The 15,451-nt window shown below is 28.4% G+C and overlaps 1 protein-coding gene, 2 long non-coding RNA genes and 1 other non-coding gene across 4 annotated transcripts; 2 read left to right on the top strand and 2 right to left on the bottom strand.

Annotated features, from left to right (window-relative positions):
- The first annotated feature begins 204 nt into the window (after positions 1–204).
- On the top strand, positions 205–4,993 carry LOC112602973 (programmed cell death protein 4). Its single transcript, XM_025351364.1, has 8 exons — positions 205–883; positions 2,830–2,990; positions 3,343–3,444; positions 3,507–3,784; positions 3,849–4,071; positions 4,158–4,268; positions 4,340–4,479; positions 4,558–4,993. Exons 1-8 carry the CDS (start codon positions 601–603, stop codon positions 4,616–4,618), a joined length of 1,359 nt encoding a protein of 452 aa, XP_025207149.1. The 5' UTR covers positions 205–600; the 3' UTR covers positions 4,619–4,993.
- Positions 4,994–8,385: 3,392 nt separating this feature from the next.
- Positions 8,386–9,514, bottom strand: LOC112602982. Its single transcript, XR_003115137.1, has 3 exons — positions 9,371–9,514; positions 9,155–9,282; positions 8,386–8,758 (listed from the first exon to the last, which is right to left on the bottom strand). It is a non-coding gene; the product is annotated as an uncharacterized LOC112602982 (long non-coding RNA).
- Positions 9,515–11,821: 2,307 nt separating this feature from the next.
- LOC112602992 lies at positions 11,822–12,030 on the top strand. Its single transcript, XR_003115139.1, has one exon. It is a non-coding gene; the product is annotated as a small nucleolar RNA U3 (small nucleolar RNA).
- Positions 12,031–12,846: 816 nt separating this feature from the next.
- LOC112602985 lies at positions 12,847–13,995 on the bottom strand. The gene is made up of 3 exons (XR_003115138.1): positions 13,641–13,995; positions 13,128–13,315; positions 12,847–12,953 (listed from the first exon to the last, which is right to left on the bottom strand). It is a non-coding gene; the product is annotated as an uncharacterized LOC112602985 (long non-coding RNA).
- Positions 13,996–15,451: the final 1,456 nt, after the last annotated feature.

Here is a 15,451-nt window from a genome sequence, read left to right as displayed (position 1 = left end):
TACGCATTTTACGCACTTGCGCACGCACACGCACGATGAGCGACGCCGACGCGTCCGATTATTGGAACCTCCTTGTTTCCAGCGCTAGCCGGCACGGAGCGCGGCTGACCTTGACGGCTGTACACTATTATTGTTTACATCGGCACTAACAGCTGTGGCCAATCGGAGCGCCCGGTTCATCAACTGCGCAATTCCGTCTGGAAGCGGCGGTTTTGCTTTTGCGTATCGGCGGACCCCATCGAGGCATCGACATAATATCGGCTTTTTTCACACCGCGCACACCGTCGTTACCGTCAGTTCAAAGCGACCTCTCTGTCCGTCTTCGTCGAACCCGTGTTCCGTACCGTTTCATTCGTCCCAGCACGTATACCCCAGAGCCCTTGTTCCGTGTACAAATTTTAATCGCCAACAGTTTCACAAGCGTTGTCTCATGTTGTAATATTCGTTTTACAAACGCGATTCTTGTCTGATCCGCCGAAAACTTGATATACGCCTAACCTATTACCATCTCATCTCCTCCGAGTACACGCACAGCGTGGTGTCACGCCGGTACTTTATAGAAGTTCGAACGGTGTCGAAAAAGTCCGAACCGCCGAAGCCATGGCCGAAGTCGACGACGCTGTCATCGACGTGGTAACGTCCGAGGCGATCAACGGCTGTACCATCACCGGCGACAGCGACTATTCGGACAAGGCTGTGGACCCGACTTCCGTGGAGATGCGCGTTAAGCGCAAAGCCAAACGACTGGCCAAGTCCCTGTCCCGGGACAGCGGTATTGTCAACGGGCACGGTGGCACCGCCACCGTGGTGCAACTCAAAAGGCGCTGGAAGAACAACAGAAAGTCCAGGAACGGTTTCACCAAAAGAGGAGAAATCAAGAAGGGTAAACCTTTTTCCGTCGTTTAATTATGCTGCACGAATGTTATGTGTATTAATATGATATCATTTACACGTCGCGTAGTAATGTACACATCATGATCATGTGCTTCTTGGAGACTCGGCGTCAGATCCTCCCCAGACCGTATGAGTTGTATGATCCGTCCGTAGGTTTGGATATCGTGTGTTTGGTCGTTTGGTGTGACCTGTCTCGTCTGCTGTTGGTGTCGAACGTATGGTTTTAAACGACCGTTTGGTATAGTCGGAACTCAAAACCAATTTTAATATCAATGGATACTATTTATAGTCGTTTAGGTATTACATTAATTTGGCATAATCCAACTTTCAAATGTATGTATATGTATGAAGCAAAACTTATAAATAGTCTTTGACAAAACAATTCAACCATACCTCTGAACAAATAGATTTAATATAATTCTAATTATAACACAACATCTTATATCTTATAAGTAGCTTATATGAAATTTATTTCCTTGAAAGTGAGTTAAATATATATTTTTATCAATAAATAGTAAATAATAAAAATAAAAAAACTTGACAATTGAAGTATAGGTACCTATATAGTTTCCATATTGTTATCATTTTTTTTTTTTCATTTAATTATTTACTAGTTTTTAGGGTCAATAAATACACATTAATGACGTCAAATATTATAGACTTAATTATGATTATATTATGATTATTAATAACAATAAATTATTGATAATTTTGTGTCGACATATTATACATTTTAAAGTTGTAATACATTATGCAATGGTGGGGCAGATTAAAAAGAATATTAAATTTACTTATTTAAAATTTTTAATCTATTGAAGGTCTTCAGTAAAAGTTCAAATAAATAATAATATCATAAATTACAGTTAGTTATCTATTAATTATCTCAATTTGTAGAGATAAACATGCTTATATGTTTATAAATAAAATAATAGTCAACAAAAAAACATTGAAAGATAATAAATATTAAATTGCATTGGAATGAAGTTGTGAGATAGGTATATCTTACTAGATTTTACTTTATAAAACATAATTTTTTAAAGTAGATAAAGTGTTCAATTTAGCAAAATATTTTATTAAAATGTATTTGGTATTTTAATTTTAAGATCTAGATGTATTTGTAATGACAGAACGTTGCCAGATAGTATTTAATTTGTTAACATACATTTAATGTTTAATCTAAAAAGTATTCAAATGTTTTTTTTTATATCTATAATATTTATTCATAAATAGGGCTCGAAAGTTGATGCGTTTACATGTGTTTTTTTAACTATTAGATTTATTGCTAAGTGAGCCAGAAATTCATTCCAAGACACTACGAAAAACATCAAAAGTTTAAAGTGCATATTTTTGCATATTTAGTGGATTTTTAAATTTTAGAGCATATTTCATAATTTTACAATTTTTTAAAACATATTTTGTAAGTTATGAAGATTCAGTATGAAAATTTTGTGTAAAAAAATAAAATCTAAGTACATATTTTTAGAGCATATTCATACTTTTTTTAGCGCATAAGTGCATGCATATTTAGTGTTTTTTAAGTGCATTAAATTCTGAGCCCTAGACTCGTAAATAACTTAATGGTAATTTCTGTTAATATTCTATCCAGTGAGAGAACATACTGTGGCTTATTAAATATTGTTTCTTCTATTTATCCTATTGGAAAATCAGTTTTAATGATAGGGTGAGAATGCACAAAATGAACATGCTCTCTCGCTGGATAGAGTATAGCTTAGAATATGATGTAAACATTTTATAAAATTAACTTCATAATATGTAATAAATGAACAATTTTTTCAAAGTAACATTTATCTTGAGAATTTAAATATAAATGAATAATTATTAATTTATTTAAATTCTTTTTAACTTATGACATAATATTTATGTCTGTATTTAAACTTAAAATTTATATTTATCTATATTTTTTGTTATTTTTAGGTGGTGCTGGTGGCAAAGGTGTTTGGGGAAAGTTAGGTGAAGAGAGTGATTTAGATGCTGCTATTGATGTGAAGGATCCTAATTATGATAGTGATTTGTTGGATGATGATAATATTGTGTTACGAGAAATCACTCCGGAATCATCTGATGAAGAACTCAAAGTAATTATACTTACCTAACTTATATACATATTGTATAAGTTATTTTTAAAATTCCGTATTAACATTTTATCAATTAATTTACTATATTATTAAGAATGGTTAAAATTGTTGTCAAATAATATTTTTGATAGCTTTATGTAAGGCTTTTAATTATATGCACCTGTATAGTATTAATCTTAATAAGTTATTAAGGCTAGTCTATATGGAAATCAGTTCACTTATAATATGTACACTTAATTTTTTCTAATTTAATGAATTATGAAGAAATTAGTCTAAAAAAAAAAATAAAAGATAAACAGCTCTTAACCATTATGACTTCTGCATAATATCTTAATATTTTAATTGTTTTCAGAATTCGATTACATTTAATATTCTTGAGTATTATGAACATGGTGATACTGATGAAGCAGCAATGGCTTTAAGCGAGCTAAACATAGTTAGCAAATGGCACTTGGTTAGTATTATATTTTACATTAATAAAAAAAAACATGCTTATAAATCTTTATATTTTTTTAGATAACTCAAGTTTCTGTTGAAGTTGCTCTCGAGCACAAACCATCTCAGAGAGAGATGACATCTATATTGATATCTGATTTATATGGGCGTTTAATCAAGCAAAAAGAAATAGCCCAAGGCTTTGATGTTATATTGGCTAATCTTCCTGATCTCATTCTTGATACTCCCGATGCTCCTATCGTTGTTGGCTGTTTCTTAGCCAGAACCATTGCGGATGACTGTCTCCCACCAAAGATTATAGACTTCTTCAAAGAAAAAAACTATAGTGATTTAGCTAAGTAAGTGAACATAAAGTAACCACCAATTGTGTAACATAAATAATGTACATTATCTTATTTTCAGTCAAGCATTGATTAAGGCCCACAACTTATTGAATATTAAACATGGACTGACCAGACTTGATAATGTTTGGGGCGTTGGCGGTAGTTTGAGACCAGTGCAGTATCTTGTAAGACAAATGAACATGCTTTTGGATGAATATTTATGTTCAGGAGATCTACAAGAGGCCATCCGATGTATTTTGGAATTGGAAGTACCACATTTCCATCATGAACTTGTTTATGAGGTTTGTAATTTTTATTTAAATATCAATATTCTTAATTCACTTACAGTGCATTATAATTAATTTTTTGATCTAAATGTTATTTCTAGGCTGTTATTGATGTTATTGAAGCTATGAATACTCATACGGAAATCTCTATGTGCAAATTACTTAAAGCATTGTATGATGCTATTATTATAACCCCTGAAATGATGAATAAAGTATGATGAAATAAATTAAAATATTTAAAATTTTAGCATAAAACTTATAATAAAATTATATATTTTTTTAGGGTTTTGATAGAGTATTTGATGTTCTGGATGATATAACTATTGATGTTCCATTGGCATCAGCTGTTCTTGAACGCTTTTTGGATATGTGCATCAATTCTGGATTTTTAGAAAAAGAAATGTTGCTTAAAATACCAACAAAGTACTAACATAATAATATTAATGATTTGACAACTATGTTATGTTCATGATTACTATATAATAATTATATTATTTTTAGAGCCTCATCTCGTAAGCGATATGTATCTGAAGGTGATGGCGGTCGCCTCAAAGAAGCATAAAAAATCAGATACGAATCACAACAAACCTATACTCCTCTTCTCCTCTACCTCTAGAGTACAGTATTTTTTTTTCTCAATGTTTGATTTGATTTAATTTTTTTTTTTTTTTGTCATTGTCATTATTTAATAAGATATTATAAAATATATAATCATTTCATTACATTATAATTGTCCTTAGAATTACAGACTAATTTACATATTCCAACTCTATTTTTAGTAATGTATGCAAAGAAATTTTGACTAATTTATCACTTAACTGTATTTTTATTATGCCAGCTAAGTTTTTGCTTATCAATAATAATGATTTCAATTAATATGTCTTGAGTTTAGGATTAAAAATCAGCAATATCTGTTTCATAACAATAAGAGTAATAAAAATTAATTATTTATTATAATATTATATTCATGTTTGACATATTAGTAAATACTGTACTCATTAGCATCATTTGATCGAACAAATTAGAGAGTTTTTTAATAATCTTAGGTTAACATTAAAAAAAAAAACTTGCTTGATTATAACATTTTTTTTTCTTTAATTCAATTCATTGGCTTAATATGAAATAGTTTATACAGTTAAATTTTTCATGTACATTTTTTTATTGACATACTAAATTTACTATTTGTGTTACAATGAGTGTATTTTCCAGATTAGTAGAATTATTTTCTAAAACATTTATAATGAGATAATGTGTATTCTGTTCAGTACAAAATTATATAACATAGATTTATGTATCATTCTTAAGCAATATTTTTTAGTATTATACGTACTCGTATAATACATTATCACTAGTGACTTTTATATGTATCAATTAAATAACTGTAACTCGTATCAGAATAATATTAACTATGTTCTATTTAAGTTAAGAATCATATTTGGTGGCGACCAGTTTTTGTCTTTTCCCCTGAGTCAAATACCTGTGTGTCTGTCATGTAAGAATGCCACGCCTCTGAATACAAATCGGCTGCTAAGTATTTTTCTTAACGAATAGAGTTCACATGTTAACATATAATTGATGCTTCCTCAAAAATGAATTGTATGCTTAATTTTTTTTTCAAAATTAGGTACATTTTAAAATATTTTGTATATTTGATATTTATGTTAAATTTATAATATGATTTACATTTTATATTTTACTATTCAAAAAAAGAAAAAAAAAATGTTATTCAATATTAGTTTTATCAACCTAATATAGGTTAGTGATTTTTCTTAAAACATTTTTATAAATGATGCAAATTTTTATTTAAAAGCATATGTAACTTTAAAACATTTACTAAGATTATTTTTTGAAAGATAAAGTATCGGTTTTGTAATTTGTGTATTGTACCTCTTGCTCAGTATAGCACTGTATCTGACTATTTTAATATTTGTTTTTCTTATTTTAGAATAAAGAAAAACTGAACTATAATAAAACTTGACTTATTTACTCCAGACTCCAGTTAAAAGTAAAATAGTCTATTTCTTATAATCAATTAAGTATAAATTATGGATTTTTTTAAAGGTATTCATTTTGTGTTATAAACCATACAAATGACATACTTACAATTTGAATGAGCCAAAGTATTTTTAAATATTTGAAAACTTAAAAATCTAACTATTTTTCATAACTAGTGTGTACTTATCTATTTACAAGTATATATATTTGTCTTAAGTATTTAAAATATAATCTCGCACTAAATAAGTAGTTTTTACTAAATTTGTTTCTATTACTTTATTATATAGATACTAAGTATTTAAGAATACAGCTGATTTTGTCGTTGGAAGACCACACAAATTGTGTTAATTTATTGTAGTGAACTAACTAAATATTAAAGAATATTATAGCTTATTAAATGTATTGCATATTATTTTTACATTTTATTTAAAAATCTACTTAAATACTGCAAAACTAGTCATCCAAAGTATGAACACTTCAATTATGGTTCAATAAAATTGGTAATTATTCTATTGAAGAGTAATCAAGATACAGATAAATAATTGTTTCCTTCTAATTGTTCATACCATTGATTATAGAATAGACTATTCTATAATCAATGGTACTATAGATTTCGCAGTCATTTATAAAACTATTAATGTTACTAAGACAAAATTTTTCAGGACACGATAGAGGATGATTATAATTTCCATAAATATTATTGATTTTTAACAGAACTTGAAAAATCTAAATTATTTACCTATGCGTATTTTTCGGGTGATCTACTTTTCCGCCAAAATCGACCTTTTCGTTTATCGCCTGTACAACGATAATATACGTAGTACGTAGGTATATAATATGATATTTTAATTCTTACAATCAGGGGTTATCAAAATATAGGAACTGAAATTCGTGATATCAGAAAAAGGAAATATAATGTATATATATATATAATTGTACCGGAGGTAAACGGAAAAGTCGATTTTGGCGGAAAACAGTGACGTCCGTATTTTCCATACTAGTGAAATGTTTACTGAAAAAAAAAGTACAATCGTTCTATTTATAAGTACTTTTAAACTATAGCTGATATTCATTTATAAAATAATTATTTAGTATCTATGTCATGCATCATACCTATACTCTATATGTCATTAAAAATATGACAAAATACACATCATCATTGCTGACGATGCAGTATAATCACAGTAGCGCATATCACACATTATGTGTAACCTATGTCGAGTTCTACACTTTTATTTAATAGATTTTTTTCCATTCTATTCATTTTATTTGTATAATAATAATAAAATTGAAGAAATATTCGTACCTACTATAAATTATAATATAAAGGCGTAAGTTTTCGCGTGTTATGTGTAGTGAATTATAAAACTAAGATAATATATCCTGTCTGTTTTTTAGTGATATTTACAGTTCGAATTTTGACAATAATTAATAACAATGAACTATATATCATGTACAGGTACCTACATAAATCTACAGAAGGCATGTCAAACGCGCGGTCCTCAGCTCATCTTTTGTATCCGAACTGTAACGTTAAATTTTTTTTTTATCCATATTCTATTAATTTATTAGTACCTAGTTATTAAAATTTATTATAAAATCCATCTCTTAAAAATTATTCTAATTTTTGATTTTTAACTTTTAAGATTTCAATATTGATAAATATTTCTATGTAATATATAGACATATAGTGCTGTACGTCAACTATACTTTTTAACCCGTCGTTGGTGACGTTATTTTTATAACACTGTTAGTGATGTGTTAGCGAAATGCTCACCTATTAAATTAAAATACACACATGAGCTTACAAATTTATATATTCAGGTATTTATAAATATCAATATTGAACTGCTAAAGCATAATAATAAAACAATATAATGAGATAATAATAAAATAATATAATAATAAAATAACTAGATAATATGGTAATGCGATCAGTGACGTGCGATCACAACGACAACGATAACATATTATACGTTATTATTACATGTACGGCAACATTGGACTTCAATAACTTTGTTAGTTTATTTATAACATTTAATGTTTTTCCGTATTTATTTTCGTGAATAACTCAATGAAGCATTTATATAATATTGTCAAAATTGAATGAAATATAAACCAATGGTTCTAAAAATACTAAATGTGTGAGCAAAATGCTCATAGCGTCACCAACGACGGGTTAAGCATGATAAGGGTAACTTTTTGTATAGATAGTATAGAAATACAGAATATAATACAAATATTTAATAAAATGAAATACTAATATTACTTTGGGTTCAATATAAACACTCACATCAATATACCATAAATTTCTTTATTGAAATTAATATTATACAGAATAATACGAACGTGTATAAAAAGGAAAATAACAGAACAATATACGAAGTATTGAAGTGTAGATGCGCGTTGTATGTTGCGGAAAGACTAGTTGGTTTTAGCTAGGCAGCCGCCGATGCATTATATATATATATATATATCGTATTACGCACAACGTCGCGTCACAAGAACTTCATCGAACTCGCCCTTCCAAACCAGTATAGAATTTTCTCAAGCACCGATATAGGTACCTAGTAGACGGTGTCGCCGCTACATTACAAACTAAATTTTTAATTATAATATCTGTAAACATTTTTTCCCTGTAGCAATATGATAAATATGACACTCAATAATCCAGTTATGAACGTAAACACATGGAACCAGTACAAATCTAAAAAAAAAAAACAAAAATAATACCATTAATATTGATTTATTAGAGTAATATTATAATAATATTGTAAAATTTTTGAATTCTATCTAAGTGAAATATTTTCAAAACGCTCTGGAGCCTTAAAATATTATTCAAACAGTGAATTTATATTAATTCATTATTGCTTGTTCATTGTTGTAAGTAATCGTAAAAGTTATTTACAAAAAAAAATATCTATGCGCGGTATCGATATACACCCATTGTGTACTTTGAATTTTGAGTAGAATTGATACATTAAAAATGTTATTCTTTATAATTTTTTTTTTTCAAGGTCACTTAAATCGACAAATTACACTTTCAAAAACTTTAATAATAAATACTATAATCAATGGTATCAGTATAAGACCATATTATTACCGTAGTAAGTTTTTAGACGTGAAACGCATGATCTATTTGCCGCATATTCCCGGTTGAAAATAATTCATTATTTTTGGATAGTGTATGGTGTATACCACAACTATTGAATAGTGTCTATGCTAAAATATCTAATAAGAATTGTAATTTTAATTCAGGTTATTAATAATATATAATAATACAAATACAATTATAATAACAATATATTAGTATACATACGATTCAGTGTGTTTAATTTATAAAAACGATCAGTATTATTATTTGTTGATGACGATTATTGTAACATGTAATAGCTTTTTTAGTGGCAGCTAACTGTTAAATTTATACGTTAGATTCCAAAAAAAAAGCGTTAACGTTGCTACATAAATATAATAAAAAACGGTTAAATACTGTTCCATAATTATTGTAAACGTTAAAAATTATAATAATAACAAATAAATAACCGTCACGCTATGTTTATTGCAAAATACTAATGGTCTAAATAGCACGAAAAATATTACTTTATAATATCGTAAAGGAAATGAATCCATCCTGTCGGATAAACAAAAACCGATTAATAAGTTATCTTTCAAAAAAAAAAAAAAAACGAAATCTGTCATGATTCGGTTTATCATGTTCTTTCTGCCAAATATACAGAATATCATAATAATGTTAATATACGACAATAGTTGTCATAAATATTATATTAAGTATTTTTATACATATGTATATAATCTAAAATGTGTAATTTATTGTTCAACTTATAACTCAAACTTACACAATATAATATGTTATATGTAAATATATTCATTCGATAATGAAATAAAATGTCAATAGTTATAGACAATAATATATTATAAGTATAACATAATGTACGCGAGTACTTGGCAATTCATTTAATATTATTTAACTCGTTAGGATTGTTAGGAATTTCGAAAATTATATTTTTTCATAATAATTACTTGGTATTTTTGTTTGTTTTGAATTTTAAATTTTAAATTGCAATGTTAGAATATTTTTGGACGGATTTTTATGTAAAAAATTTAGTTTTGATAAAGTAGACATAAAGTCAATTGGTTATAAATTATAATTAATAAACATTCTAAGTTTATACGATTGCCGATCAGAGATTTAAATCAACATATTGGAATTTGTAAATGTTTCAATGTCTCAATTGACATAACAATTAACAATCGCTATTAAAAGTATTAAAAATATTAAAGATAATTTTAAAAAAATTTACAAATCAGAATAAAATAATTTTAATAAACGTTTAATTAATCTTAATTCTTAATAAAAAAAAAATAATAACTAGGTAATAAACTTTTTAAGTTATTAATAAAATAAACACTTTCTTCATTTAAGTTCTTCTATTATTATTTTTTTCATTTCTTTTGATAATGTTTATGTTAGGGGTAACTCTGTATCTTAATTTTCTATTTTTTTTTTTTTTTTTTTTTTTATCAACTGTTATGGACAATAGTATTGGTTGTCCCAAAAGAAATTTATGAAATTTTTTACACGAAACATTCCTAAAATGCTACTTTTCTATTATAGGTAATTGATCTAACAATAATTTAATATAATATATATACTCTATATCTATATGTATGTTTAATATGTGAATTAAATATCTATATAAAACGCAATGTGTGCAGCTATAATGCGTTGTGAGTGTTATGACTGAAAAAGCAAAACGGCCAACGGCCGATACCTACTCAATAAATCGATTAATTTAGATACTCTATAGAAATTCATATAGTTTGTTGTATTTGGAAACTTTAAAGATACATTTTTTGTACTTCATAGAACGTACGAAGGTAGACGATGTCCGAATGTAAATGGATATTGAATTCCAGCACACGATTTGTGTTAAACTCAAGCTCGGCGTGTTTGTTAAGATTAGTGATGGGCACAACCGAGTGAAAACTATCGAAGTACTCGATAGTTTAAACTATCTAATTACTCGGTTGTTTTATAAAACTATCGAGCTATCGAACTATCGAAAAACTATCGAACTATTGAAAAACTATCGAACTATTGAAAACTAATAAGTGAAAATTATCAAGTAAATTCGGTCGATAATACCGAAAAATCACTCGATTGTTTTTTTTTAACTCGATAGTCAAAACTAGTTGGTACTAGACGTGCATTACTATTTACTACCGAATGAAAACTATCGTAGTCAAAACTAGTCGGTGTAAGACGTATGCAACTACCGAAAGAAAACTATCGAGTAATTTACTCGATAGTTTTCTAAACAATCGAGGTTTAAAAATATCTATTCAATCGAAAAATCACTCGGTTGTTTTACAAACTATCAATAGACTGACGCATCGGTTTTTGGTAACGGCAGCGAGATCTACCGGTGTAAATTCTCGTTGAGCCGGTCGACAACTCGTAAGCGAAGTGCCGAATAAAAACAACGGTAGATAGCTCTGCCGCGGTACGTTAACTAAGACGTGTGCAATAGAACGTGGTGCATCGGCGTTTTCCCGTACGACGAAACGTTTTTCCGGTACGGAGGAAAACCCGGAAAAGCATCGAACCCGAAAACGCGTGCGAACCATCGCTCTGGTTATGCGAATGCGGTACCGCGACGCAATAACTTGGTGTTTAAAGCGACGAGTCTACCAATTTTTATCGGACTGCGTTTTGTATAAATACCGGTGGATGTGCATCGAAAAATTTAAGATCATACTTCACAGGATCATTTCTGTAGTATGCATCGTCCCCTCCAGGTGCAAATCTGGAGTCGTCATTGGCCACGATGATGAGACTTAGTCCATGTATCGGAGCGTGAGGCGGCTGATGGTCTACCGTTTCCGACGGTGGACCATTCAGCGACGATGATCGCAACTAGCTCTTGAGCTAGGAGGTACGTGGACAGTCTGAGTGGTTCACTTTTTATTTCTGAAATATGATGAGAGTAGTTGTGAGTGGTTATTAATTTATTAATGTCTTTCTTTTAATGACATCTCCAGAAACCACATTGTGGTTTGAATATATTACTTGACTCTCTAACTCCTAAATGATGTGGTGTAAGTTCATATTGTGTCCGACGGTGTTATAATATTTGTTAATCATATTCCATGTTCTAGGACGACTTAATGAAGAGGAATGATCGATTTTTAAAATTATTACGAATAAGTAGTAATTAGAATAATAATAATAAAAAGAGTTGGTCCAACTCGGGTGTTGATTGAATAAAAATAAACAATAAACACATAGTTTTTCGGGTATTTAATAACTAATAATTGTATGGTTTGTGCTCTATGTATTCCAAGACGATGGGTATTGATTTAGGAGTTTTCATTAATTATTATTATCATTTAACATAATAATATAGTATGGGCATATAAATAATATTAATTATTGTCGATGTTAATCTGCAATACTCGGAAAGTTGTAAGGTTAACTAGCTGAATTATTACAACACAAACATTTCCCCACTCATTTTATGGATGCCAAATATACTAATATTGTCATGAAAACATAAATAAATATTAAAACACTTTTAACATTTTTTTAACATTATAATATATTACAATTAATTATTTGTTTTGTAGTATTCTCAATTTTGGTTGTTGTTTCATAAAATTACAAGGCTTTTGCATACATTTTTCTTTCGGCCATTTACATTATTTATAAATTCAAATAGTGAATAATAGTTTTGATAATATAAATAATATGTTCATTATATTGCAATTGTTTCAACTTGATATTTTTTTCTCCAATTTTTCAACCATTATTTTCATTATTTTTTTTACTATTCCACTTTCACTTTGTATGGTATCAAACAAAGATTCAAATACCTGTAAAGCTATTTTACAAATATTAATTATAAAAAGTGACGGGGTTTTTTAAGTCGTTACTATTTAAAAATATCAATATGCGAAAACGTTTTGTGCATAGTTAACATTTGATTAGATTCTTCTGTCGTTAATATAGTAGACATATAAATTATACATTTAAAATGGTCAATGCAATGTTTTACCAGGTATCCTGAAAAATATACAATTGAACATTCTTCTAGTGTTGATTTTTCATTGCCGACATTTTCTTCTTCTGACTCCGATGAAAATGAACTTGTTAAGGTCTGATCAGTTTCAACGACACTTGTACATACAGCTTTAGTGCAATTTTCAATTATGTTTGAAACTTCTACATCATTTAGTATACCGACTGATAAAAATAATAGTTTTTTGTTAATAAGTTAGAATAATTTAAAAAATGTGAAATGTTTTGGAACAAATAAAAATTATTCATAAAACACTAAAACGTATCACGTATCCTACATAATATATATAATAAATAGTTCGTAGTTTTTATATTTATTTATGGCAAATTTAAAAAAATATATCCATATCGCCTCACTAATAAAAAAAAAAAAAATTGTTTTTGTAGCAGATATATAAGTCATGGCGGTAATATTAAATATACTAATATAATATGAATTATATATACGCATATATATATATTTTTAATCATGTATTATTTATTCCCTTACTTATAGAAACTTTAATATCTAATGTTCCGTTATTCGATTGTACTACTTGTGTTTCATGTTTACTAAAAAATAAGTAAATTTGTTTTGATTAAATATTTCATTTTAATTTGAATTAAATTAATTAGTCAATTCACTTCGACGTTGACGGTAAGCTCAAAATAAAAGATGTATCGTTACATGTATCTTCGACGTGAAAAGTTACTTTTGACTCACTAAAACGTTACTATTATTTTCAGAAAACAATATTATAATATCTATTACGTGTTTGTAATATAATAATGTATAGGTACTCAAAAATAGAAGATTCTGCAGTTCCATCTAAATTGTCCGTGGCAAGATTTTCAGACATGCCATCTAATCCATTATCTGGTAGTAGTAATAGACTTCATTAAAATAATGACGTCTAACTAACAATCATTTAAATATAACAAAAATAATAATGTCCTGATTCCAAATCCTTATATTATTCTATACCTAAAAGTGTCTAACGAAGGTATAGGTACTGAAATAAGTTATAAGACGGATTATTATTAATTAAAATGTCATACTTACGTTTTTTTAAGTTTTATATTTTTCATGCACTTAATAACTGCTTTCTTTCTAGTAGATCGATTTTTTGAACGTATTTTTTTTTGGTGACATCATAAATATTAGTCAGTAGTAACCAAACATTTAAATACGTTAACGTACAAAATAAATTAGGTACATAAAAATGGCACATTAAAACAATACACTTTTATGAAATTTTATTAGAACAGTTAAAAAACAACGACTAAAATTCATTTGGCAAGTTTTGATGAATCAACATTGTTCACTAAACAAACATTCAACTAAAAGTAATTTGCTGAATAGGGCTTGCGCATAGTAGGTGTCTAGGTATATTATAGCAATTATAGAAAATCTGAAATGTGCTTATATTTGTATTATACGAGTACCTATATGATATTATAATAGTATCGGTGTGTACTTAAGTTTTAGAATTATCCAGCAATTACATATTAGTAATAGTCACCAAAATGAAATTATTTCATAATATCTAAAATATTCGTGGAAATTATTACGTGTGCGGAAACGTTGATTGCCGATACAAATATAATTTTAGTTTATTGTGGAGGGGAAAATCATATTCGATATTTCGATGTCGCAACGATTGTACCTACTGATTGTAGGCAACAGCTCATTACAGCCAAAAATATTTAATAACATTGAAATCTTTACGAAAAAACTGTTTCGCGCGAGAAAGAACCGAGGAGGCTACAGTCATAATTAAGAAAAAAAATTTTGCTGTGAAATATCGTTTTTATTTTTTCGATATCGGAACTACTAAAAAAGTTATTCAAGTTTGAAATACACAAAAATAATGGATTTTTAATCAATAAGAGCTTTTTTCGTACAAGCGATATAGACAAAGAAAACTATTAGCAAATTTTAGCGCCAATTGAGATTTCTATACATTTCCGTGTTAGCAGAAATCTACCCTATAAAGAATCGATAGAAATTGTTATTTTACTAATATTGTTACTAATAGCTTTTCTATACATATTTATGTTTGGCAGATGTCTCAACGACTATCAATACATTCATTGGGTATCAATGCTAACGCCATTACAGTGTCAATGGGTTTTCAATTGTTGCCAATAGGTTTTCTATACTTAATATACATTTTTGTATATTATTTTCCCAAGTGTAAGAGGGACCGATGCGTTGTTAAAATTTTTATTTTTATAATATACGTCAGAGTACTCTAAGTATACGGTGAAGAAATAATAAAGAGTACCTACGCTTTGCATGTTGTCGTGTGCGCGTGCACG

This window comes from Melanaphis sacchari, unplaced genomic scaffold (genome assembly GCF_002803265.2).
Source record: "Melanaphis sacchari strain LSU unplaced genomic scaffold, SCAv2.0 Contig92_pilon_pilon, whole genome shotgun sequence".
NCBI classification, from domain to species: Eukaryota; Metazoa; Arthropoda; class Insecta; order Hemiptera; family Aphididae; genus Melanaphis; species Melanaphis sacchari.
Note: the sequence above shows the minus strand (reverse complement) of the source record. Positions and strands in the feature narration are given on the sequence as shown.

Bases quoted from the DNA above. Each gene is read 5' to 3' on its own strand.
- LOC112602973 (XM_025351364.1), top strand. From the start codon at position 601: ATGGCCGAAGTCGACGACGCTGTCATCGACGTGGTAACGTCCGAGGCG. The intron at 884-2,829 runs GTAAACCTTTTT...TGTTATTTTTAG, and splicing joins AAGAGGAGAAATCAAGAAGG to GTGGTGCTGGTGGCAAAGGT. The intron at 3,445-3,506 runs GTTAGTATTATA...ATATTTTTTTAG, and splicing joins TAGTTAGCAAATGGCACTTG to ATAACTCAAGTTTCTGTTGA.